The sequence below is a fragment of the Schistocerca serialis genome, chromosome 2 (assembly GCF_023864345.2).
Source record: "Schistocerca serialis cubense isolate TAMUIC-IGC-003099 chromosome 2, iqSchSeri2.2, whole genome shotgun sequence".
NCBI lineage: Eukaryota > Metazoa > Arthropoda > Insecta > Orthoptera > Acrididae > Schistocerca > Schistocerca serialis.
In genome coordinates, this window is record NC_064639.1 from 400,924,362 (window position 1) to 400,952,235 (window position 27,874).

The following is a 27,874-nucleotide window of genomic DNA, read 5'->3' on the forward strand; positions in this document are numbered from 1 at the left end:
TTCTCCAAAAAATCCCAAATAACCATTTCAAAATCGTTATGGGCGATTTCAATGCACACATTAGTAAAGAAAAGAAATATCGATATTGGGTAAGTAAATGATCAGGACGTACACAGACCAAGCAGAATGGCATGAGACTCATCAAAATCTGAAAAACCATGACCTATTTTTTGAATCGAAAAGTTTCAAAAAAAAAAGAGCCTTGAAACCCAAAACTTTGATCTCACCTAATCCATTACAAGGTGACTACCAGATGGATCATATAATAACCTCCCGCATAAATACAGTAGAAATCATGATACTTAAAAAGTCCTTAATGGACTAGACCTAAATTCTGACCATTACCCAAAAAAATTCTCCCTAGATGTCAGTCCAGAGAAAAGAAAATTCACTAAGAAATCTCCCCACTGTAAATATGATGTACAAAAGATAAATGGTAATGAACAATTTACAAAAAGAAACACAAAATTTAAAACCACAAAATTGGCAACAACTGCAAGCAGGACTTTTAAAAGCAGCTGAAACTGTAGCACTGCAAACAAGAACGCTTAAACACCCATGGTGGACAGATGAGTGTGACCAACTAATAAATCTCAGACAACAGAAGTGGCGAAATTGGTTGTGCAACAAAAATCAAAATACCCTGGAAGACCTCAAAGGTATCAGGAAAATAGTCTCAAAAGCAATACGAAACAGTCCGTAAACAACACAAAGACAAAAAAATTGCGAGACATAGAAGATTTCACGAAAAACAATTCCCGAAATTTCTACATAGTTTTCAAACAAAAATTAACAAAGTTCTCTCCTCCATCACTCCCAATTCAGAAATGAACATGGAGAAATCACCGATACCAACACCGAAAACTGTGAAATTCTTACAAAATACTTTTCTAAATTACTGAATTGTGGAAAGCATGCAGAAAAATTTGAGTTCAGTCACAAACAAGGAAACCCATACTCAAAGCCACCAACTTTACAGGAGATTAAAGAGATAATTCAGTCACTGACAAATAACAGACCTAATCACCACAGAATTATGGAAAATGCAAGAGAAAATCTTATTGCAAAACTCAAAGAAATTGTAGATGAAATATGGAAAACTGAAAAAATTCCCACAGATTTGAAGATAGCAAACATACATCGGCATAGAATTAGACTGTTTAGCATTTGCTGATTACATGGCACTGATCGCCCAAGACATTACCGATGCACAGAAACAGCTAGAATTATTACAAGAGCAGGCAGCAAAAATGGATTAGAAATTTCATTTGAAAAAACAAAATTTATAACTGACATTAAAGATGCACCTTCTGACCTCAAAATTGGTAATAACCATCTCTCGAGTAAAAGAATTTAAATATTTAGGTGAATGGATTGCAGAAAATTGTAATGAAAAGAAATCTGTCAGATCAAGAATCCAAAAAAACGGAGAAGGCATTTCAGTTAACAAAAACTGCAAAATATGACACTACACAACAGTAATTAAACCCGAAGCTCTCTATGCGTCTGAGATACTAAATCTTTTAACACAGAACACACAAAGGAGAATTAGAAGTGAAAGAACGTAAAATAATGAGGAAAATCCTAGGACCAAGAACTAAAGATGGTGTGAATTATCCAAAACCCAATGCAGAAATATATAAAAGTATCTCCAAAACAACAGAAACAATGCGCATGAGAAGAATCCAATTCATGGGCCATTTAAAAAGAATGGACTCAAACAGGTTAACACACAAAATCCATACATTTTTAAAGAACAAATCTACAAGACCAAACTGGTACAAACAGACAGAAAGAGACTTGAGAGAATTAGGGTCTCTAAATCTACATGACAAAAATGAAATCAGAAAAATCTCTCTCTCGCACACACACACACACACACACACACACACACACACACACGAGGTTTTGAGGGAGAAGAAAGAAAAACTAACCGACATACATGGTCTGCACAATGACAACTAGCCCATTCGTTGCATATGAAGGAATACTGGGCAAAAAGGAAGGCCAACAAATGTTGATTATGCATGGTCCTAAGTGATCCATCCGTGAAGAAGTTACAGATATATTTATGTACAGGAACCTAATTGCAATGCATATCATGACAAAATAACATCCTAATTTTCTACTAAGTTACACAACATTAACTTTATTTCACCTCAACAACAGTTTCCTCCTTCGGTGCAATTGATTTTTCAACATCTTCTTTCAATCTTCTAAGCATCATAGGCTTCAAAATAACCTGAAGTTTCTGGACTTCAGTTTCAGTCTTCAAAGCACCAAACTCCTGCAGGAATGCTTCGCTGCTTGAAAATTGGGTAGGTTCAAGAAAGTTGAGCAGTGAGAAGAGCTCATTTACATTGTTCTGAAGAGGTGTACCAGACAAAAGAACTCTATGTTCCTGTATAATTAGAAAAAATGAGAAGAGTTGATTGATATAAGCACAAAACATGTAACACTTGGAGGATTTTCTAAGTAACTTATAGTAACTTAAATCTTAAACTGATGACATATAAAAATATAAAAAACAAAAAAAATCAAATCTGACGATTTTCATCCAACTCTTTACATTGTGAGATTTTTACAATATGGCAGTTTCATTATTTACATTGCAATTTTACTACACAAATAAGGTACACTCTCATTCACTCTCACTTAACTAAATTTTAAGGGACGAAAAAATAGCCAATTCAGTTTACATAAGTTATAAATATATAAAACGAAAGTGCTGGCAGGTTGATAGACACACAAACACATTCCAGTCTGGGACTGGATCAGACTCTGAATGTGGCTCTCCAGCAGAGATACGACTTCCTCAAATCCTGCCCTGAAATGAGATCCATCCTTCATGAAATCCACCCCACTCCACCATGAGTGTCTTTCCACCATCCACCTAACCTTCGTAACCTCTTAGTTCATCCCTATGAAATCCCCAAACCACCTTCCCTACCCTCTGGCTCCTACCCTTGTAACCACCCCCAGTGTAAAACCTGCCCCATGCACCCTCCCACCACCACCTACTCCAGTCCTGTAACCCGGAAGGTGTACACGATCAAAGGCAGAGCCACGTGTGAAAGCACCCACGTGATTTACCAACTGACCTGCCTACACTGTGAAGCTTTCTTCATGGGAATGACCAGCAACAAACTGTCCATTCGCATGAATGGACACAGGCAGAGAGTGTTTGTTGGTAATGAGGATCACCCTGTGGCTAAACAAGCCTTGGTGCACGGCCAGCACATCTTGGCACAGTGTTACTCTGTCCGGGTTATCTGGATACTTCCCACTAACACCAACCTGTCAGAACTCCGGAGATGGGAACTTGCCCTCCAGTATATCCTCTCTTCTCGTTATCCGCCAGGCCTCAACCTCCGCTAATTTCAAGTTGCCGCCGCTCATACCTCACTTGTCTTTCAACATCTTTGCCTCTGTACTTCCGCCTAGACTGACATCTCTGCCCAAACTCTTTGCGTTTACAAACGTCTGCTTGTGACTGTGTATGTGCGGATGGATATGTGTGCGCGCGCGAGCCCGAGTGTATACACGTCCTTTTTCCCCCCCTAAGGTAAGTCTTTCCGCTCCCGGGATTGGAATGGCTCCTTACCCTCTCCCTTAAAACTCACATCCTTTCATCTTTCCCTCTTTCCTGATGAAGCAACCGCCGGTTGCGAAAGCTTGAATTTTGTTTGTCTATCAACGAAAGTGCTGGCAGGTCGATAGACACACAAACAAACACAAACATACACACAAAATTCAAGCTTTCGCAACCAACGGTTGCTCCATCAGGAAAGAGGGAAGGAGAGGGAGAGACTAAAGGATGTGGGTTTTAAGGGAGAGGGTAAGGAGTCATTCCAATCCCGGGAGCGGAAAGACTTACCTTAGGGGGAAAAAAGGACAGGTATACACTCGCACACACACCCATATCCAACCGCACATACATAGACACAAGCAGACATTTTGCTACTGTTTTTGTCTGCATATATAAACACACACACACACACCTGTCGACTTCAATTTTTCTTTTGTTATAGGTACCAACGAATGAGGGTGCTCTATTTTCACGATCTCTAAGAAAAGGTAAAGATAACTACATTATATATGTACAAGGGTATTTCTGGCATTTGTTCAATTGAAAAAGTATATGTAAATTTTGTCAAATCCTTGTCATAAGTTTTTTTTTAAACAATACAATTACATACATATTGTGAAATAATATTGTAACCTCTGAATTAATGTGTCAAGTAATACAGCAAACTATAATGTTAAGAAACCCTTTAATGTACTGATTTTTAACACACTAAGTTTTAATCAGAACATGTTTTAGTTTACAACAATTCTTATCCATTACAAATGTTATTTCTATGGACAGTGTCTTGAAAGGAGGATATAAGATGATCAACAACAAATGCAAAACAAGTATAATGGAATGTAGTCTAATCAAATCAGGTGATGCCGAGGGAATTAAATTATGAAATGAGACAAAGTAGTAAAGGAGTTGTTCTATTTGACAAGCAAAATAACATGATGGTCGAAGTAGAGAGGATATGAAATGTAGACTGGATATGGCAAGAAAAGCGTTTCTGAAGAAGAGAAATTTGTTAACATTGAGTATAGACTTAGGTATCAGGAAGGCTTTTCTAAAATTATTTGTATGGAGTGTAGCCACATATGGAAGTGAAACATGGATGATAAATAGTTTAGACAATAAGAGAATACAAGCTTTTGAAATGTGGCGCTACAGAAGAATGCTGAGGATTAGATGGGTAGATCACGGAACTAATGAGGAGGTACTGAAGAGAATTGCGGAGAAGAGGAATTCGTGGCACAACTTTACTAGAAGGGATCAGTTGGTAGTATATGTTCTGAGGTATCAAGGGATCACCAGCTTAGTATTGGAGGGCAGCGTGGAGTGCAAAAATCTTAGAGGGACACCAAGAAATGAATACACTAAGCAGATTTAGAAGGATGTAGGTTGCAGTGATTACATAGAGATGAAGCAGCTTGCACAGGATAGAGTAGCACGGAGGGCTGCATCATACCAGTCTCTGGACTGAAGACCACAACAACAACAAACACTAATTTCAGGGGGGGGGGGGGGGGGGGGAACATGAATTTTTGTTTGTTGGACTCCTGTCGAAATTTCATGGCACACTGAAGATACCACATCCACAATAGCCAAAAAATTGCCATGGAGACAGAAATGGCAACAAATCTCTTGAGAACAGCAACTGCAAGTTTAACTTTAGTGTGTGGTGATTATGTCATATCTTAATGATCTTCCTCACACACTGACCGTAATGCTTTATCATTCTGTTCTGTGCTCATAAGCAGAACTGGCAACTAGTTTTTTATCAACACAGATGTTGTATGCCTATGTCCACTCTTCCGTACTGACAACATCAGGTCACCAAGCTTGTACAAGAGCAGCGTCGGAATTCAAAGCTGTACTTACATTATGAGTAAGTTCATATATTGGATCATCGGTTTCCTTTTCAGTTTTTGCAGTGTTATCAGTTACTGTCCAGATCGTCTTTAAACAATTAGTTATAGTGTCCCAAACAGCAGATATGATGCAGATAGCTTACAGTACATTACACACTGGAAACATTTCGTTTAGCATGATGGCAATGAATGGCATCCTAACAAGTCAGCACTTGTAATTACACGTCACTGAGGCAATTATTCCTTGATCCATGGCTGTATTAGCCAGTAAGAATTCAGCTTCTATGTCCGGCAGTTACAGGTCACTGAATTGATGTGCCATGCACTGATCCAAAAGTTAGCAAAATACTTTCTTCCTCGCAGTCGTTTGTTGAACCTTCAAGAGCCACCTATGGAAGAGAGATTTAGTCATCCAAGCGTCGTCGTTATTCTCGTAGTGGTATAGCAGATTGAACAGGTTGACATTTTTAAAGTAAGGTGGAGTATTGAATTTTGCAATCACTAATGGTTTGAACTTCTCAGAACCATCTGAATTACAATACAGGATCACCATCAGTCTCTCCTTGCTGGTTTTCCTCCATGACATTTTTCGCCCTTGACATACAGCATTTTTCAGGCATCAAGTTATAAATAACACTGACTTCCTCCATATTAAAAACATCTCTTGGGTGATACAAATGAGAGAGCTTGGACTGAAATTCCTGTGCTACCTCATTTACTCTCTAAGCCTTTAGACAGACACCGAGAGCACATATTTTATGCCTCTACTGGAAATGCCTTAGAAAAAACAAATCCAGAAATTCCCTTTTTATGTGCGATTTGGCAGATAACAATCTGCTGTAAGCATATGTGTTGGAATCATTCAAACAGCAACCTTTCACTTCTTTATGTTCAGGTGGCTTCATGTACTTGCCATTTCAGTTAAATGAACAGCTTGACAGAACTGCCTGTATTGCTCTGTCTTTAACTAATTATTGATGAGAGAGTAGACTTTGGGATCTGAAATTTTTCTGAACTTGTGTTTTAGTCTTCTCTCCAATGTCAACCACATATTGACTTGTCTGTTGCCGTTTTAGAATCAGAGCATAATGAGCTCATTTCAGCAGAATACTGCGAGTGATGGAGCAATAGGAAACAGAAAACATTCACTATTTACAAACAGAGACCCAGAGTACTCTGGATTATTGTGTGCCGCAGCTGCGTGCAGTCTGCTGACAAACTCCTCCCTTCCACTGCCTTTACGATTTACTCTGTTAAACATGTCAGCAGCAAGCAAGGGATTGGACCAGCGTTGGAAAATTACAGTAGAGTACATTATTGAGAAAAACTATGTGAAATGTACAACAGAAAATATCACAGTGCACAGCACTACATATTTAGATTCTTATTCGGTGAAGATGAAGAATAAGACAGGGAATATGTATGGCGGGGACTAAATTTTGGTTCGTAGTACAAATTATCTGAAATTCAGTTTCAGCAGCAGATTTTTTGATGTAATTTGGCAGGGATCAAACAGTACAGGTTAACAGTGTTTAGGAGTAATAAGGGTCTATTGTATTCCTTCTACAATATTAAGGGTAAGAAACACGGAAAGAAAAATCACAATTACCAAACTCTAAACCAATTTTAAGGCTGTTCCACACAAGATGTTACCTTCGAATCATCTATCATTTTCATTCTGTTAGGAATATATCACATAAACTTGCAGAACTGACAGTGATTTTCCAGTCATGGTAAACAACATTATGGAACATTTTTTTCGATTGGTGCTAGAATAGAATTTCACACAGATCTACAGCAACAAGGTACACTTCAAGTTGCTTTGTCGACAGGCAAAAATTACATGATTTGGGGGCAAAGATGGCCCTTCAATAGATTTTGAGAAGTTTAATCCACATGACATTATTTGGGGCTCATGTATGCAGAAACAGAATTAATAGATTTATTCATGAAACTTCCTGGCAAACTGAAGTTGTGTATCAGACTGGGACTTGCAAGACAACCGAAATAAAAAGGTCAAACTTTTTGACTTATTTTTAATAACAACATTACCATCATTTAAAAAATACAATGCTATAAGTAGTAAAATTTGCAATGGACTATAAGATTTTGTCAATTTGTTACACTAGAAGTTATTCATTCTAATATTCCCCACACAATGTAAATGTAACAGAATAAAATAAATGTTACAAGTGAAAGAAAAATCAATCATGCAAAGAAAACAATCAGCTATTGACAAAATAATTATCTATTCACCAAATGGCACGAACACATACATAAAAGACAGTTGTAATTAGCAAGCTTTCTGAACCAGTGGCTCATTCTTCATGCAAAAGGGGAAGGAAGAGATGGATGAAGGAAAAGGACTGAAGAAGTCTAGGAAAAGGGGTAGATTTCAGGAAATTTACCACTCTGGGTCAGCAGCAAGCAAAGGATCGGGCCACTGTTGGGAAAATACGGTACGACGCTCATCCTGTGTGGCAAATCTCCCGACTTTCAGTTCTGAGTGACATTCCCGAAATCTACCCCTTTTCCTAGACTTCTCCAGTCTTTTTCCTTCTACCCCTCCCTCCACCCTCTCCCCCTCTGACTGAAAGCTTGCCTATTAAAACCGTCTTTAATGCGAGTGTTCTGCCACCACTTCGAGAGTAGATTTTTTTATCTATGCAGTTAAATCATGTAAAGAAGGCTTTCTAACAAACTTCAGTGGTACTCCTTTCAACACATTGGATTTTCTGCTGTTTGAAGTAATGTAAGATAAAGGGTACCCGACCAATGAGATAGGCACTTCTTTAGAAGTGGGGATAAAAGTGTAATTCACTCAAATTGAAAAACTGCAAAAGGTAATTAAGTGGACATTTCATATCTACATCTACATCTACATGACTAATTCACATTTAAGTGCTTGGCAGAGGGTTCATCGAACCACGATCGTACTATCTCTCTACCATTCCACTCCCGAACAGCGAGCGGGAAAAACGAACACCTAAACCTTTCTGTTCGAGCTCTGATTTCTCTTATTTTATTTTAATGACCATTCCTACCTATGTAGGTTGGGCTCAACAAAACATTTTCGCATTCGGAAGAGAAAGTTGGTGACTGAAATATCGTAAATAGATCTCGCCGCGACAAAAAACGTCTTTGCTTTACAGACTTCCATCCCAATTCGCGTATCGTACCTGCCACACTCCCTCCCCTATTATGTGATAATACAAAACGGGCTGCCCTTTTTTTGCACCCCCTCGATGTCCTCCGTCAGTCCCACCTGGTAAGGATCCCACACCGCGCAGCAATATTCTAACAGAGGATGAACAAGTGTAGTGTAAGCTGTCTCTTTAGTGGACTTGTTGCATCTTCTAAGTGTCCTGCCAATGAAACACAACCTTTGGCTCGCCTTCCCCACAACATTATCTATGTGGTCTTTCCAACTGAAGTTGTTCGTAATTTTAACACCCAGGTACTTAGTTGAATTGACAGCCTTGAGAATTGTACTATTTATCGAGTAATCGAATTCCAACGGATTTCTTTTGAAACTCATGTGGATCACCTCACACTTTTCGTTATTTAGTGTCAACTGCCACCTGCCACACCATACAGCAATCTTTTCTAAATCACTTTGCAACTGATACTGGTCTTCGGATGACCTTACTAGACGGTAAATTGCAGCATCATCTGCGAACAACCTATGAGAACTGCTCAGATTGCCACCCAGGTCATTTACATAGATCAGGAACAGCAGAGGTCCCAGGACACTTCCCTGGGGAACACCTGATATCACTTCAGTTTTACTCGATGATTTGCCGCCTATTACTAACATTGGGTAACATGTATATAGACAAGAAGTAAATTAATATAATGGTGCAAACATGGAAACTTATTAGAAAGCAAAATGAATGAAAAAGGAAACCACAAATAGCTGCTATGATAAGTCACTTTACTCATGCAACCACTTTTAATCATATCATCAGGAATGAAACAATGTATTTCAACATTTGTGCATGATCACAACCAGAAATATATGTTAAACATCCAATTCTCTGAATTGCATTACATTAACATGTCTAACACTAGAGCTGCAAGGCTTGTAGCCTTAGTGTTAAGCACGTTAACACTGTGCAAAGTTTCAGATAGTGTAATTTTTTGGGTAACATGTATGAGGAGCAATTTTTTAAAATGCATAATTATCACAGAAAATGAAATTTTTAGGAGAAGCAAAAGACTTATATCACAAAAAGTAATTTTTTTTTAATTTTACACAAAATACTGAAGTATGGCTGTCAATGAAAATGTGTTTATTGTAAAAATTAATTTCTTGTTTTACTTTCAAGGTATGAAGACTTGTGATGGGCTAAATGCAGTTTGTTGTGTTCTATTGGGCAATATAGTTTTTTATGTAACTGTTTTGGACATAATCCATGTTGATTAGTTTTCAGTAACACAGAACTGGGAAGTCCATTCATGTTTTGAAAATTCACTTCTTGAATTTAATAAACTGCCCTAGCACTGAAGTATAACAAAAACTGAAATTAATTTCATTTCCAATGATAGTGTTCACATTATTTTTCAAAGAGGAGGCTCCTCTTCTAAACAACTGCACTCTGAGCAATAAGTTCATTACATGGAAAACTGATAATCTCGGTGAAGAACTTAAGTACTTCATTTTCTCTCCTTTCTTTCCGAATGTGAGGGTTACTAGTTTTTCGAAATTGTCTTTCTTTTCCTGTTTAATCCTGTTCAGAGATGACACTTTGGATCTATTTGCTACTTTGCTAATGCTGTATTGGTGTTTGCCTAGTGGCAAAAGGCACTTGTAAGGTTCATCAGCAAAGTAGTTCACCTGAGTTTTGATTTTCACATCAATTGTGTAATTTCTTGTAATAAAATATTCCGAAATCAATATCCTTGTTTCAACAGCTTCTGCATAAACTTTCTGGTATGTGTTTGGATTCAATAGTTCTGAAATTTTACTTGGCCAAAACTGTCAGCATGTAAAAAGGAGAGTCCTCGAATTGGAAAGAAAGTAAGTACATCAGTCACATGCACTGAAGACAAAGGTGAAAAATCAATGAAAAATATGCAGGCACACACTATCACTCCCTTCATCTTAGAAGAACAAAGTTTTTACATCTGACTTATGTATTTCTAACAGTAAAAAAACTTTAATACTGATAATGAATACCAACTGGTCATTTAAAATGTTTCAGTTTAGTCTGTCAGTCTTTCATTGTAACCAAAATGGCTCGCTTAAAAATATAATAATAATAATAATAATAATAATAATAATAATAATAATAAAGGTACTCTGCAAGTTTGATTCATTCATATTAAGAGGATAAAATGCTATTTGTAGCACTTGCTACTTTTCAAAGCTCGTTTTGAAGGCTTTAAAATGCATTTTGATGGGATTTGATTACAAGAATGTTTAGAGCATGTAAAAAAAAAAAAAAAAAAGATTTCATATCCAATACAATTCTGTCCACCAGTGGGCATTATGAGTTTGGAGAAGTTGTTCTCCCCATAATGTTTAAACCAAGTTACTCCACGTCGCATTGGGTATTTTTGGACATTGTGATGCTAACCACACAAACTCAAGAGATGATGGCTCTCAATATCTGGTACAATTCACCATTTGCAAAAAAAAAGAAAAAAAACCTCTGATAAATGCAATGCAGCAATCGGTTGGGCAGGGAGCCTTGTGAAGTGAGGATAATGTAGAATGAAAATCCTGAAAGAGTACAATAAATATTTTTTGTAAAACAAGATATTTGTATTTAACATTAACATCACTACAGAACCTGGTGTAAGGTGAGTTTGCCTTGTGATTATCTTTGGTGGACAGAGGAGTGATAGTTGAGTGCCAGCTGGAATGGGTTGGAGTTTGTATGCCACGTTAGATTTTGGTACAGTTTCCTGATGTAAGAATAGCCCGAGTGCTAAATGAACAAATAGACAAAGTATAAAAATATGCTGATGAAATTGTCGTCATTTAGGTGGTACATGGTTCCCAAGATTAGTGGCCATGTTTCTGTTACTGTCATCTCATGTTTAACATGGGTGTCGGTACAGGGCCAGTATTAGACAGGTGTAGACATGTATTCTTATCCTGTAAAAATTAACAATTTCAATGTAACAAATAATGTGTTGGAATAACTGCTTGTCAATTGGTATGTTGTGTGTCACAGTACATATCCAGGAAGTATTTACTCCTCCACACAGAAAGAAGCCTTACACTTGTTCTCAGTGCATCGCTATGTTTTAAGGAATATAAACGCAGAAAATTGTGTCACTGGAACAATATGTTATTGTACTCTTAATTAATTAAAATACTGAGTATATCACAATTAAACTGCACATTAACATGGGATGTTGCTGAAGAACAAGAACTGTTGCAAACGTGTATCATGTACTCAGCGCTCTAATGATCCTGGTTCACCAGCGTGGCAAATGGATAGACTGGAATTCTGAAACTGCCTACTGAAGTAATATAATGATCAGTGTGACTTTCTAATGAACATTCATAGGCTAATGAAGGTACACTCATCGGGATAAGTGTAGTGCACACACAAAACACAAACCACTTGGCCTCAAAACTGTCGTCAAGATTATGAACAGCACTTTGAAATGTTATACACAATTTATAGTCAAGCTGAAACTATAAAGGTCTGAATTATAGGTACAAATTTTGATTCCTAACAGATGGAAATCAATCAAGACCTGTGTTTTCCTCAAGATGTTCTTTCTGTTTTGTTAGAGGATGTCCCTTGGAAAGCCTACCAACACATCCAAATGGATTGTGTTCTAGTGCTTTGTGGGCCTGCTGCGTGATGTTATTTAATGAGTAACAGGAATGGTAGATTGTGAGAGTCCCATTAGCTGCTCTTATTTGAATCCCGGTGATTATTATTATTTTCCTGCTAGGCCACTGGTCTCCCTATTTGAATCTCTTTGGTCACTTTCTGTGGGGCATCCCCAAAGTAGTCTCAGTACAAGACGAACATGCCAAAAACCATGTCAGTTGACAGTACTCCTTCAGACAGCCAGAATTATAACTGGTGCTTGACTATGACAGAATGTATACACACATTTCATTTAACACTATGACACAGGTATTGCTGCTAATGGCAACTTTTTGTAATGCTAACTGTAAATTAACATACTGATTACTGAGAGAGAGAGAGAGAGAGAGAGAGAGAGAGAGAGAGAGAGAGAAGACTTACCAAATTAAGCAATCTTAATCCTTCTAGCAATTTACAATTTCTATTCTTCAGTCGATGAGCTTCATCAATGACACACAATCTCCAGCTGAATTCCTTAAGTTCCATACAATCTGTTATCACAATTTCAAAAGTTGTAATCAACACATTAAATTTCTGTATTTCCTTGATAGGATTGCCTTTCTCATTTCTATAATACATTTCATATTCCTGAACCATATTTCTGCTTGCAGTCCTGAAACAGAACAAAAGAAATTGAATTTTTTCTTTTAAATTTAAGTTTGCCATCATGATTAATAGGAAAATGTTATAATTTTTTTTTCCAAATTTCTGAATGTTACATACCATTTTTACTAGACATTTAATACTGACCATGCACTTGTGCTCGTAAGAAAAGCAATGTCTAAAATCATCAAGAAATATGACGAACAGCTAAAAGTGCACTAAAATATGCCTATGAAACATTGCAAGAAGATACAACATACACAAAATTTACCAGAAAACAAAACCCTGACTGTGTGTTGCATTTAGATGCCTGTAATGTGACTCCACCAGTGGAAAATAGTGTGTATGACACTGTGTGGCAATCTAGCATGTGCAACAGCTTCTTATACTGTGGATCAGAGATGATAAACACCATTTGGCAGTCAGCAATGACCAATAATGGTGGTGTTAAGACTATAACCCTCCAGTCTAGTGTGTTCCACACTTGTACAGTCAGTTTTAAGGCTAGAGAGTCAGTTGACAACTCCATATGCATGACACCATCATGTTGTAGGTTGTCTTGCACCAGGTCAAGCATGGCTATCCACTGGATGGAACCCTATCCATCACATGGAATCTAAGTCGACATGCATCATGAAAAATGTACACGCCATTTCAGGGTGACATCTTCATAGAATGCAAGGCATAGTACACCAATAGAGTGATGTATGGTGTTCCCCTGGATGTGAATCCTGAACCCTGACACTCGATCCGAATCCATAATATTTGCAGGGTAGTTACAACTCCAAGCTGTATTCCACATAAACATGTAGCAATAATTAGTCCCCAGACTTAACTGGAAGTCATCCATGAACAAGACACTACCCGTTATTCCCAAGCCTAATCATGGTAGGTGACACAATATCTATCACTAGGGACCTGTAACTTAGCACCTACTTTTGTTAAAATTCACATCATCTTTTAATTATTAGATATACAAATTTAAAAGTTGAGCCACATGTGTGAAGACAAAGCCTTACTGCACTGAAACTGACTGCTAAAAGAAGCCATGATTTGGGAGCTTCTTGAGTGGAATGGTTACTTTTGCAAAAACTTGAAAGCTTATTTTTCTAAAATTGCCTTTTCTTGTTTTCTGCTTCTAGTTCTATTTAAGGTTAGAAGAAGAAGAAGAAGAAGAAGATAATTATGCCGACAATTAGCGGCGTTTACCTGCCGATGATAAGAATGCTGCTCTGATTTAAGGTGTTTCTCGACATTTTTCTTTTCCCACCCAGTTTGACAACTGGCAGAACCTTTTGTGGCCATTCACAGCAATCCTGCCCAAACCTGACGACACTATGGACAGACCCACCAAAATTCTTAATTTCTTTGCGTGTTTTTGGGTACTTGCATTGTTTAATTCATAAATTTCGGGCGTATTATAGTATTTGAGAGTTGTAGCGTCGCGTTTTAGTACCTGAATAGTGTAAAATCACGTAGTCTCCTTCCGCCGCCTAGCAGTGTGTCAGCAGTGCGCAAGTAGCAGCATTACTGCATTTACTAGGATATCTTGTATTTTAATAACTGTTTAAATTTTGTGTCAAATTGTTTGTGCTCTCTGTAGATTAGTTCAGATGTGCTTTGCACAACAGTTTTTAGAATGGATAGGGACTGCAACTGCTGTGTTCGGATGCGGGCTGAGTTGAAGTTCCTTCGCTCCCAGCTTCAGGCAGTGTTGGCTTCGGTCACACAGCTTGAGGCTGTTGCCAATGGGCATCACTGTGGGGGTATGGATGGGGGTTTGTCGGGGATGGCCAGCTTGTCCCACGCATCCCCCAATCGGACTACGGCTGTGGCTGCCTGGGATACTGCCCACATTGAGGCTGACCCCTCGCCTATGGTAGAGTGGGAGGTCGTCTCGAGGTGTGGCAGGGGGTGAAAGACATTTCGGAGGGCTGAACGGAAGGCCTTTCCAGTTTGTCTGACGAACCGGTTTTAGGCTCTGTCTCCGGCTACACGTAGCAGGCGGCTACACAGGTAGCGGGTGGCGTAGACTGGGTGGTTTTTTTAGGTTAGATGGCCTCGGGCAAGTACACAAAGGGCAACAGCCTCAAAGGGTGTGGGGAAAGTCAGGACATGGGGGGACCAAGCAGCAAACGGTATTGTAATTGTAAACTGTCAAAGCTACATTGGTAAAGAACCGGAACGTCAAGCGCTGATAGAAAGCACCGAAGTTGAAATAGTTACCATATTTAATCGAATCTAAGCCGCACTCGAATCTAAGCCGCACCTGAAAAATGAGACTGGAAGTCAAGGAAAAATAATTTCCACGAATCTAAGCCGCACCTGAAATTTGAGACTTGAAATTCAAGGGAAGAGAAAAGTTTTAGGCCGCGTCTCCAAATCGAAACAAAGTTGGTCCATTGTAATATGAGACACAATTTAGGTAGAATGAATGACAATACAGCTATAGTAGTTTGGTTTGAGTCGTAAGCTTAGCAGTTAAGGTTTACCAGGTAGCCACTGCTATGCGTCAGGCGCTCCGTCTGTATTTACACGGGTACCCTTCCTTTTTCACGTGCTTTGTCTGGTTTCAATTGATGTCTTATTTTTCTTTGATCTGATAAGCGATTGCTGTACTGTGTCATGCATCGTTTGTCGCATTCTGATAGTGCGTGTTTACGGCCTGTCACCGCTCGCGGCATGGCTTGCTTTTGTGCGCGCTACCGCGGCTTACAAAAAAAAGAGAGAAATCGTCTCATTAGCGAAACAATGGCAAGAGACTGCTATTTGTTGTTACTTACACTGCTGCTTTCTTTGATAATGATCAACAATAACCAAATGATAAACTGCGTATGATGGATGATGTTCTGAATGAGAGTTTTGCGAAAAATTTTCTCCGTTTGAAAATCTTTGCAGGTGCCTCTTTAGTACATTACATTCTGCACAGAAATTAGAGTCATCTTTGATTTAAAAATCTAGTCAATTGCCGTGCTTCATTTCTGACTGTATCAGTATTAGGCGTAAGAATAATAAGAATATAAACATGAAATGATATGTTTGCTGTTGTCTCACTCTAGTTTCGTAGTTTATTAGGCAGACAGGATTTAAATGAGATAGCAGCAAACACGAAACAATACATGGCAAAATGTTTATATTTGTATTATTCTTATGGTGAAGAGAATACTGCATGTGATTCACAATTCATGAAAGTTCCTATTAGCAACCATCTCTTCTCACAGATAGGAAAAAATTCAGAACGTAAAGTTGGTCATATTGACAAACATCCCAAACAGTCTTGCCAGTCGGATTTTCGTAGTACATTGAAATGCTGCTACATTCAAAGATGAACAATACGGAATTTGTATTTACTTCTTTGGATAATGTACCAAAATGCAGTGGTCGAAACTCGGGGCAGAGGAAAAAAAGCTCGTCTTCCACCTTTTTATTTTTTTAATTTATTTATTGACGCAGAGCTTTTGATGCCAGTATTTATCTTACCTGTGAATTATTATGGGTGGAGATTACACTCAACAACCGAGCTAGGTTAATAATTGGCTCCTTGTACTGACCTCCCGACTCAGCAGCAATAGTGGCAGAATGTTTAGGGCGGGTGGTAGAGACAGAGCATCGAGTGACTTTATACTGAATGCACTATCCGAAAATTACCTCGAGCAATTAAACAGAGAACCGACTCGTGGAGATAACATCTCGGACCTACTGATAACGAACAGACCTGAACTTTTCGACCCTGTAAGCGCAGAACAGGGAATCAGTGATCATAAGGCCGTTGCAGCATCCCTGAATATGGAAGTATATAGGAATATAAAAAAAAGGGAGGAAGGTTTACCTGTTTAGCAAGAGTAATAGAAGGCATATTTCAGACTACCTAACAGATCAAAATGAAAATTTCTGTTCCGACACTGACAATGTTCAGTGTTTATGGAAAAAGTTCAAAGCAATCATAAATTGAATTTAGACAGGTACGTGCCGAGTAAAACTGTGAGGGACGGGAAAAACCCACCGTGGTTCAACAACAAAGTTAGGAAACTACTGCGAAAGCAAATAGAGCTTCACTGCAAGTTTAAATGCAGCCAAAACCTCTCAGACAAACAGAAGCTAAATGATGTCAAAGTTAGCATAAGGAGGGCTATGCATGAAGTGTTCAGTGAAGTCGAAAGTAAAATTCTATGTACCGACTTGACAGAAAATCCTAGGAAGTTCTGGTCTTACGTTAAATCAGTAAGTGGCTCGAAACAGCATATCCAGACACTCCGGGATGATGATGGAATTGAAACAGAGGATGACAAGCGTAAAGCTGAAATACCAAACACCTTTTTCCAAAGCTGTTTCACAAAGGAAGACCGCACTGCAGTTCCTTCTCTAAATCCTCGCAAGAATGAAAAAATGGCTGACATCGAAATAAGTGTCCAAGGAATAGAAAAGCAACTGGAATCACTCAACAGAGGAAAGTCCACTGGACCTGACGGAATACCAATTCGATTCTACACAGAGTACGCGAAAGAACTTGCCCCCTTCTAACAGCTGTGTACCGCAAGTCTCTAGAGGAATAGAAGATTCCAAATGATTGGAAAAGAGCACAGGTAGTCCCAGTCTTCAAGAAGGGTCGTTGAGCAGATGCGCAAAACTATAGACCTATATCTCTCACGTCGATCTGTTGTAGAATTTTAGAACATGCCTTTTGCTCGTGATCAAGTCGTTTCTGGAAACCCAGAATCTACTCTGTAGGAATCAACATGGATTCCAGAAACAGTGATCATGTGAGACCCAACTTGCTTTATTTGTTCATGAGACCCAGAAAATATTAGATACAGGCTCCCAGGTAGGTGCTATTTTTCTTGACTTCCGGAAGGCATTCTATACAGTTCCGCACTGTCGCCTGATAAAGTAAGAGCCTACGGAATATCAGACCAGCTGTGTGGCTGGATTGAAGAGTTTTTAGCAAACAGAACACAGCATGTTGTTCTCAGTGGAGAGACGTCTACAGACGTTAAAGTAACCTCTGGCGTGCCACAGGGGAGTGTTATGGGACCATTGCTTTTCACAATATATATAAATGACCTAGTAGATAGTGTCGGAAGTTCCATGCGGCTTTTCGCGGATGATGCTGTAGTATACAGAGAATTTGCAGCATTAGAAAATTGTAGCGAAATGCAGGAAGATCTGCAGCGGATAGGCACTTGGTGCAGGGAGTGGCAACTGACCCTTAACATAGACAAATGTAATGTATTGCGAATACATAGAAAGAAGGATCCTTTATTGTATGATTATATGATAGCGGAACAAACACTGGTAGCAGTTATTTCTGTAAAATATTTGGGAGTATGCATGCGGAACGATTTGAAGTGGAATGATCATATAAAATTAACTGTTGGTAAGGCGGGTACCAGGTTGAGATTCATTGGGAGAGTCCTTAGAAAATGTAGTCCAACAACAAAGGAGGTGGCTTACAAAACACTCGTTCGACCTATAGTTGAGTAATGCTCATCAGTGTGGAATCCGTAACCAGTCAGGTTGACAAGAGGAGATAGAGAAGATCCAAAGAAGAGTGGTGCGTTTCGTCACAGGGTTATTTGGTAAGCGTGATAGCATTACGGAGATGTTTAGCAAACTCAAGTGGCAGACTCTGCAAGAGAGGCGCTCTGCATCGCGGTGTAGCTTGCTGTCCAGGTTTCGAGAGGGTGGGTTTCTGGATGAGGTATCGAATATATTGCTTTTCCCTACTTATGCCTCCCGAGGAGATCTCGAATGTAAAATTAGAGAGATTCGAGCATGCACGGAGGCTTTCCGGTAGTTGTTCCTCCCGCGAACCATAAGCGACTGGTAACGGAAAGGGAGGTAATGACAGTGGCACGTAAAGTGCCCTCCGGCACACACCATTGGGTGGCTTGCGGAGTATAAATGTAGATGTAGATGGCAAAGCACAATACAAAGCATTCAGTAACTGCTACCGTGCAGCTGCTTTTGTAGTTTGGCAGAACTGTTAACAAGATAACTCATGCCTGACCTTTATCGGTATCTGACGCAAACAGGTTTAAAGTGTGCACATTCACTGTATTTACCTGGGGCTCCGAAAACTGGATTTTGCAAACTGATTTCCCGAATTCCACTTCTGGTCAGTAAAGTAAACACTCTGATATCGATTCTTGAAATGCAGTTCTATTTACCAGATTTGCATAATCAATTTTCCTTCTCAAGGTCACGCACAACCATCATGAGACATGCCTGAAGCTAAAATTTTCTGCCAATTTGGATTGAGCGACTTTTTGTGCACTGAAGAAGAAGAAGAAGAAGAAGAAGAATAGGGAAAAACAGTTTCTGAAATTTGGTTTTTGTCTACCGAAAGTTGTGTAACAAGTAAGCATAGTAGCCCAGTCACCCAAGAGTTGAATACGGAAAGAAATTATGAAGTCACAAATTTTTGTACTGTGGTAAGAGGAAGTGTCACAAATAACTTAGTGAAACTCCCCACAATTGCGTCTTAAGAATGGGAAAGGGGAGGTAGCATTCCTATGTTTTTCTTGAACAACTCTAAAACTGTGGCTTTTAGGACAAATGTTTTCCAGTACAATTTTAGTACTAAAGTTTGTGGCCCAGGGGATGACAAAATTGCAGATTATTAAAAATAGTGTTTTAATGATGCAAAATTAATGTTTATTCTTAAATGAAATAGTTTAAGAATAAATATTGAATGTGTGTACCATGTAAGTGCAGCAGAGCTGTGTTAAGTGATAAATTGTGTTCTGGGGTGTAACAATGAGGAGAGGGAAGGAGAGATGGAGGTGGAGGGTAAAAGCATAAGGAAAGGTAGATTGCCAGATTGTGGTCCTGCATTTCCCTCCTTCAAATGTCTGCAAAGTGAACAGCGAGCAGGTGATCCCCCATTGTACCTTCTTCATTATATCACAAGAAGCAACTGAAGGGCATTTCACAAAGTTGTACAGACTCTTCGTAGTGTGCCTTACGAATCACTGGTGACCTGGTCCACAGACATGCCTGGCGTTGAGAGGGTGATACTTCCTACGAAGTCCATTAACAGTACACGGAATACAAATACGAGTTGCAATAATACTAACACAAAAAACGCTTATATACTTTTATGGAAATACCTGCACATTCTTTTACAAAGTTTGAGGGGAAATTGATTCTCAACCATTCTCTATAGCAGTTGTAACGTTCTTCCTGGATTGACACACATGCTTGGAATGACATGGGGTTTTATTAGAACCAAAAAATTCAAATGTTCCAAAAATGTCCGACAGATGGCGCTTCATCTGATCAGAAAAGCAATAATTAGCATAACAAAGTAAGACAAAGCAAAGATGATGTTCTTTACAGGAAATGCTCAATATGTCCACCACCAGTCCTCAACAATAGCTGAAGTCGAGGAATAATGCTGTGAACAGCACTGTAAAGCATGTTGGGAGTTATGGTGAGGCATTGGTGTCAGATGTTGTCTTTCAGCATCCCTAGAGATGTCGGTCAATCACGATACACTTGCGACTTCTGGTAACCCCAAAGCCAATAATCACATTTACTGAAGTCTGGGGACCCGGGAGGCCAAGCATGACGAAAGTGGTGGCTGAGCACACAATCACCACCAAACAACGGGCGCAAGAGATCTTTCACATGTCCAGCAATACTTTGTTTTATTTTTGGTTCTAGTAAAATCCCAAAAAGTATCCAGTCACAAGTGGGGCACTTTTGGGGTTCTTCTGTGGGAGGTTCTGGGTTTGAGGGGATGAGGAAGTGGCTCTGGTTATTTGCTTCTGTACCAGGTCGGGAGGGTAGTTGTGGGATGTGAAAGCTGTTTCCAGGTGGTTGGTGTAATGGTTCAGGGATTCAGGACTTGAGCAGGATACTTTCCGGGACTGGATCGGACTCTGAATGTGGCTCTCCAGCAGGGATACGACTTCCTCAAATCCTGCCCTGAAATGAGATCCATCCTTCATTAAATCCTCCCCACTCCACCAAGAGCGTCTTTCCTCCGTCCACCTAACCTTCATAACCTCTTGGTTCATCCCTATGAAATCCCCAAACCACCTTCCCTTACCCTTGTAACCGTCCCCGGTAAAACCTGTCCCATGCACCCTCCCACCACCACCTACTCCAGTCCTGTAACCCGGTAGGTGTACACAATCAAAGGCAGAGCCACGTGTGAAAGCACCCACGTGATCTACCAACTGACCTGCCTACACTGTGACGCATTCTATGTGGGAATGACCAGCAACAAACTGTCCATTCGCATGAATGGACACAGGCAGACAGTGTTTGTTGGTAATGAGGATCACCCTAAAAAACATGCCTAAAACATACTTCCCACTAACCCCAACCTATCAGAACTCCGGAGATGGAAACTTGCCCTTCAATATATCCTCTCTTCCTGTTATCGACCAGGCCTCAACCTCCACTAATTTCAAGTTGCCGCCGCTCTTACCTCACCTGTTATTCAACAACATCTTTGCCTCTGCATTTCCGCCTTAACTGACATCTCTGCTCAAACTCTTTGCCTTTACATATGTCTGCTTGTGTCTGTATATGTGCGGATGGATATGTGTGCGAGTCCAAAAGCGCTGGCATGTTGATAGACACACAAACATACACACAAAATTCAAGCTTTCGTAACCAATGGTTGCTTCATCAGGAAAGACGAAAGGATGTGGGTTTTAAGGGAGAGGGTAAGGAGTCATTCCAATCCCGGGAGCGGAAAGACTTACCTTAAGGGGGAAAAGGGACAGGTATACACTCGCGCACATACACACATCCATCCTCACATACACAAGCAGATATATATATATAACCACACACACTTCCTCTCCAGGGGACACCAGGACACCACCTTGACGAAGCATTGTCCATGCGGGTGGAGAGGCTTGCATATCTGCATGAAGTTGAGGGCTATGCCGAAGGTAGAGGACCTACTGCAAGAAAGGCCTCAGCCGATGGATCAGATGTGTCCCACAATGTCCCATCTTCCTTATCCACTTCTAGTCCTACCCACTTCACTTACCCAGCCTACGGTGTGATGCGATCCGTGTCGAGGGGTGCATGGCACATGGGAAGATGTGTCAGAAATGGAGCCTCAGGGCTACCAGGCGACCTACCTGAATAAGTTGCCTTACACCGCAGAGGGTATTCGTGGTGGGCCTTGTAGAGCCCCAAATCTCGTGGGACCAATATGGACTCTACTAAAGAAAACAAAAAAAAAAAAAACAAACTGAGGGGCAAATTGAGACCTACGATACCCAAACATCGAGGTCAGAAGCGATGGAAGACATTCCCACAACTAAATCAGGGTCTAGACCTGCGCCAGAAGTGTGAACTGTAACCGAGAAGCTTCACCAGATTAAGATCGAAGGCTTGTCTGGGGCCCAGAGGAGGCAACTACTCATGGTACAGAGGAAAAAGGAGGGGAAAGAATGGCTTCCTAAAGACAAGTGGAGGGAATTAAAGGGACTTGAACCTAAGACCACCAGGAAGAAACTGTCTCAGGTTGAAGGGGATACACAGACCTCCACTACATCAAAGACAGATAGCAAGTGGATAAGGGAGGAATCAAAGACTCCCTCCTCCCTGGATAAGTGAGTCCAGAAAAAACTGAGACAAGAAATAGGGAAACAGACCAATAGTACTGCAGTCTCGGTTTTTAGGATAGCAGTTATCCAGGAAGGTGGCCATCACCTCGCAGAAGGAGAAATTGGTACAAATGGTCCTCTTTGAAAATATTTGGGGGGATGCTGCCCCAGGACCCAACATCAGGAGGGTCTACCTCGATTGTGGTGCCCTCATATTTGCCTATGAGGGGGTGCACACAGTGAATTGCTCAAGGGCAAGGTGCCCATAATATCCCCATGGGAAGATGCGAAGCTGTTCGTTAAGACGGCTGCGGTGCTTCTTAAGACTGCAAAGATGGGTACTAAGGATTCTTAACGAAGTCTCTCCGAACATTCTGTTCGGGAAAATAGGGGCCCAGAACCCAAAAGTCTCAACAGAAGACTAGAGATTGATCAACCAGAAGGTTGCACTGGAAGGATGAACCCTGGTGGTGGAAGTCGAAGAGAAGTCTCTGAAGGTGATGCAGGAGCAGGACCTGAAATTGTTTTTAGGGTTCTCGCAGGTCACCGTCAGGGTTCTCAAAGACTTTAAAGATGGCAGCAAGACGAGACTGGAGGTGCCCCAGATTAATCTGCAGCACTGTAAAGGGGCCTCTGCTGCCCTGAGTTGCTGTCTTGGGAGGCAGGAAGTGGACGTGGCCCTGATACAAGAACCCTATTTATATAGAGGAGGTGTAGCGGGCCTCGGTGGCAATGGAGGTAAGCTGATATGTGCTACACATCTAAGAAACTTCAAAACGTTCATCTATTTAAGAAATGGAATTTATTTCATGCCGATGATGGATTTCTGCTCCAGGGACTTACTGGGCATTAAAATGCAGCAATAGGAGGAAGGTATCACGAGGGAAATTGTTTTGGCCAAGGCATACCTACCTTATGAAGACAGCTCTTCTCCTCCCTTGGTGGCGAGGAGACTGGTAGAGACTTACCATCGGCAAGGTGCCCAACTGCTGGTGGGATGCGACGCCAATGCCCACGACCTAATGTGGGGCAGCAAGGACACCAACAGTAAAGGTGAGTACCTTCTTGAATTTATTTTAGCTAACAACTCAGAGGTCCTGAATAGGGGCAATGAACCTACATTCAGGAATAGCAGAAGGGAAGGAGTAATTGACGTAACTTTTGGTTCCATGATGATAGGCAGCTATGTCAAACAATGGCATGTGGTGATGGAGCCATCACCATCAGACCACATGTACATTAAATTCAAGGTTGAAATGGGAATCAGATAGACCATGACCTATAGGAATTCCAGGAAAACAGACTGGGAGACATATAGGAGGGACCTTGATTTAGGCTTATTGGAAATTAAAACCTCGATAAGGAAACCAGTAGAATTTGAGGAAGTAGCAGAGGCCATAATGGCCTCATATCAGGACAACTGCACAATTACCAAGAACTGCACAAATAGGAGTGTGCCTTGATGGAATAACAATTTGGAAATGCAAAGAAAACAGTTAGGGAGACTGTATAATATAGCGAGACGTAAAGGACAATGGGCTAAATATCCCGAGGCCCTTGTCAACTACAATCTTGCAATCACACAAGCAAAGAAGGCATCCTGGAAGACATTCTGTGAGGAAGTGGAGAGCATGGCTGCGCAAGACAGACTTCACAAGATTCTCACTGGAGTACCAACCAATCCAGGAGGTATGTTGAGGAACGAGGATGGGGAATATACAAAGACGGCACATGAGACGCTGGAACTGCTCGCCAAAACTCACTTTCCTCAATACGCTCTGCCGGACAACACAGACCAGAATGTGATCCTGGAGAGAGACTCGAAGAGAGGACTGGGAATCGGCCAAGGAGTGTGTGAACTTTAATAAAATCCATTGGACGGTGGGAACATTCCAACTGTTAAAGTCACCTGGCCCAGATGGAATTTTTCCAGCTCTCCTCCAACAGGCAGGAGAGAAGCTCATAAGAGTCCTATGCAGGCTATTCAGGGTAAGCCTAGCAGTAGGAAATGCTTGGAGGACAGTGAAGGTTGTCTTCATTCCAAAGCTAGGGAGAATTGATCATACCAAGGCCAAGGATATGAGAACAATCAGTTTGTCCTTCTCCATTCTCAAAACATTGGAAAAACTGGTTAATGTATATGTTGGGGAGAGGCAGCTCTACATTCAAACCAACAAGCAACCAGGTAAATCATGTGAGACAGCTCTTCACCAACTCGTTGGGAAGGTGGAGAAAGCACTCCACTTCCAAGAAATAGCCCTCTCCATCTTCCTGGATATTGAGGGGGGCCTTCAGTAACATGACCTTAAATTCCATGGTAAGGGCAGATGACCTGGGGACCACTATATGCAGTTAGACCAGGGGCATGCTTAGTGGAAGGAAGGTAGAGGCTACCACAGTGAATGAAGAGGTGGTAATTAACACCACTAGAGGCAGCCCACAAGGAGGAGTTTTGGCCCCTCTATTGCGGAATCTAAAGCTGAACGAACTCGTTGAGGAATTAAATTCCAGGCAAGCTTCTGCCAAGGATATGCAGATGACCTTGTCATAATAATACTTGGCCAGTTTACCGACACAGTTAGAAATATGAAACAAGGAGGATTGGACATTGTGCAAAATTGGAGCATTGAACAGGATCTGAGGGTTAATCCTAAGAAGACTGTAGGAGTGCCAGTTACAAAGAGACATATTCAACACTCAAGATGGAATCTAAAGCTCTTCGGTGGAACTCTTCCTATGAAGGAGATAGTGAAATACCTAGGGGTAACCTTAGACAAGAAGCTAACGAGGACCCCTCACATTAAGAGCATCTGCTCCAAGGCAGAAAGTACTCTAGTGAGTACTAGAAGGTCTTGTGGCAAAAACTGGGGCCTAAGCCCCAGGGGTATGCACTGGATATACACCACAGTGTTAGACCTAGGATTTCCTACAGTGTCTTAGTGTGGTGGAAGAAGGTAGAACAGCGGGTTACAGCTAACGAGCTTGCTAAGGTGCAGAGATTGGCCTGCTTAGCCGTAACAGGTGGAATTAGCAGTACACCAAGCACTGGAATGGAAGCCAAGCTGGACATGTCTCCACTACACCTGTGGGTCAAGATGGAGGCAGCAGCTGGGACACGCAGACTTAAAACTGGCAAAATCTGGGTCTCATTCTCATATCCCAAACCACACAAACATAGCGAGTGAGGTAAATATACGAATGGCTGGGGAAATGCCTGCCGATTATATAGTAACTCCCAACTGCTTCGACAAGCTTACAATATAATAATTGAAAGCAGGGAGCAGTGGAAAAAAACCGCTCGACATCATACGGGGGGGCATCGTTTGGTTCACCGATGGGTCAAAAATAGACCAAGGCATTGGGGCAGGTGTGTAAGGGGTTCAGCCAAGATGGAGGGCATCATCTCTCTAGGAAAACTGGCATCTGTATTCCAAGCTGAAATTACTACAAACAGGGGAGTGTATGGAGGAGAATATGTGTAGGCACTACAAGGACTGTAGCATCTACATCTATTCAGACAGCCAGAAAGCCCTGAAATCATTGGCACCTCCTGCAACATGATCTAAGATTGTTGACTAATGCCACAAGGCTCTGGTGGAGCTAGGGGGAAGCAATAGGGTAAACCTAGAATGGGTCCCTGGCCACTCGGCTAGGATGGGGGCAACAACTCCATTTATTGAACCAGAACCTGTCCTGACAATCACCAAGTCTATGATCACATTGTAACTACGGAACTGGCTTAGGAAACAGCATGTAGGATATTGGACCAAGGTCTATAAACAAAAACATGGTACAGTAATGATGCCCAAGCCACGTTTTAAAAGAAGCTCTGTAATCCAGGGATTGAACAGGAAAGAGATCAAACTCATGACTGGACTGATGACCGGCATTGGGAATTTCAAAAAACACCCACACACAATGGGTATATCTGAAGAGGACCGCAACTGTAGGATCTGTAATGAGGGTGAAGAAACTGCATCACACCTACTCTTCCAATGCATGGCATCGAAGAATAATAGATACAGAATCTTTGGGATATTGGAATCTGAAGAAATCGTGTCTAACAAAAAAACTGGTAGAGGGACTCCTTGCACTATTTAAGGGCATTGGTCGGCCTTACTGGATATACAGGGAGCAATACTGCACAATAAACTTAATTTCGGTGCAGGCAGTGGCAGGTTAGACCTAACCTGTTTTAGCTTCCCTGTTAAAAATCAAATCAACAAAAAATCAGTATCTCCCTTTATATCACTCAAACATTATTTTTAGTATTCTGTGATTTTTCCATCCCCTACATCACAGGCAGGACCTTTATCATAGGAAATTTAATGTTTATGGGGAACATTTTTGAAAGAAGCCGTATCTTTAGAGTTATCCAAGCAAAACAGTCACCTTTAATCAACCCCCCCCCCCCCCCCCCTTACAGGTCAGGTTTTTTAGTATGTTATTCATGGTACTCCATCCAACCAATATACAATACTACACAAACTTTTCCCGCTATTTGACTTGTTTTGGTCTTCATTTGACTGGGCTAGTGCAAGCGTGACAACCAACTTTTATGGTCGAAAGTTTGGCTTTCCATACATTGTCTGAAGTTCTAAATTTGTTGACCGCAGATACTGTAAAAATAAATTAAGTAAGCAAAATGTCAAAGCCATATGTTTTATTACTTACAAACATGAGCTGGCTGTCATGTGGCTGTTTGTTTTGCTTACCAACTATTGCAGACCACTGAGGCAATATGTGGGCCAAAAAGTAATGGGAATTATTTATTTTCATAGGATTTACAATGTTTGTTTATTTTGTTGCTGCAGAGGTTCTGATATATGTTTGTATTTTCCACTGTTTTGAATATTTAGTTTGCTACTGACAATATAAATGTTATACATGTTTCCAAGTGCTTGGTGAATTTTTAGTTTCAAAAAAGATTGATCAAAGAACCTGCATTAAATATTTATTGAAAAATGGAATAAAGGTCACTCTAAATCTGAAATATTTTTAATTCTTTTGGTTTGTCTGTATGTTAAAATATTTATTCCGATTGTTCTTTTTATCCTTAACTTTGGCTTTCGGTGAACTGATGTGAATAAGACAAAGTGTTTACCTGTGGCATAAACCTTTCAAAGAGGGCCGAGAAGACGTTTAAGACTGACTGCCTTCGATGGCCTAGCATGTCAATTACTGATGACAATGTGGAAGTAGGAAAGAAAATGGTTCTGGAAAACTGCCGAAACACCATCAGAGAGGTTGCTGCTCACGCCAAGCAATTTTTTCCAATTTTTTGGCCTAAAACGTGAGGCAGCAAATTTTGTTGCAAATTTTTTTTTTTTTAATTAATTTAGACCAAAAACAACATGGCGTAGACAGCCCTCAGGAATTGCTGAATGGAGCTGACAACAATCCAGAACTTCTAAAGAA

The 27,874-nt window shown here is 40.5% G+C and overlaps 1 protein-coding gene across 1 annotated transcript in view; it reads right to left on the reverse strand.

The window, feature by feature from the left end:
- Window positions 1-27,874, reverse strand: part of LOC126457232 (chromodomain-helicase-DNA-binding protein 7-like) — a 311,277-nt gene that overhangs the window by 177,912 nt on the left and 105,491 nt on the right. Inside the window, exons 14-15 of the mRNA XM_050093361.1 lie at window positions 12,660-12,891; window positions 2,159-2,401 (exon numbers count right to left, since the gene is read on the reverse strand). Coding sequence (XP_049949318.1) covers window positions 2,159-2,401; window positions 12,660-12,891 — 475 coding nt within the window. The remainder of the gene's footprint in view (window positions 1-2,158; window positions 2,402-12,659; window positions 12,892-27,874) is intronic.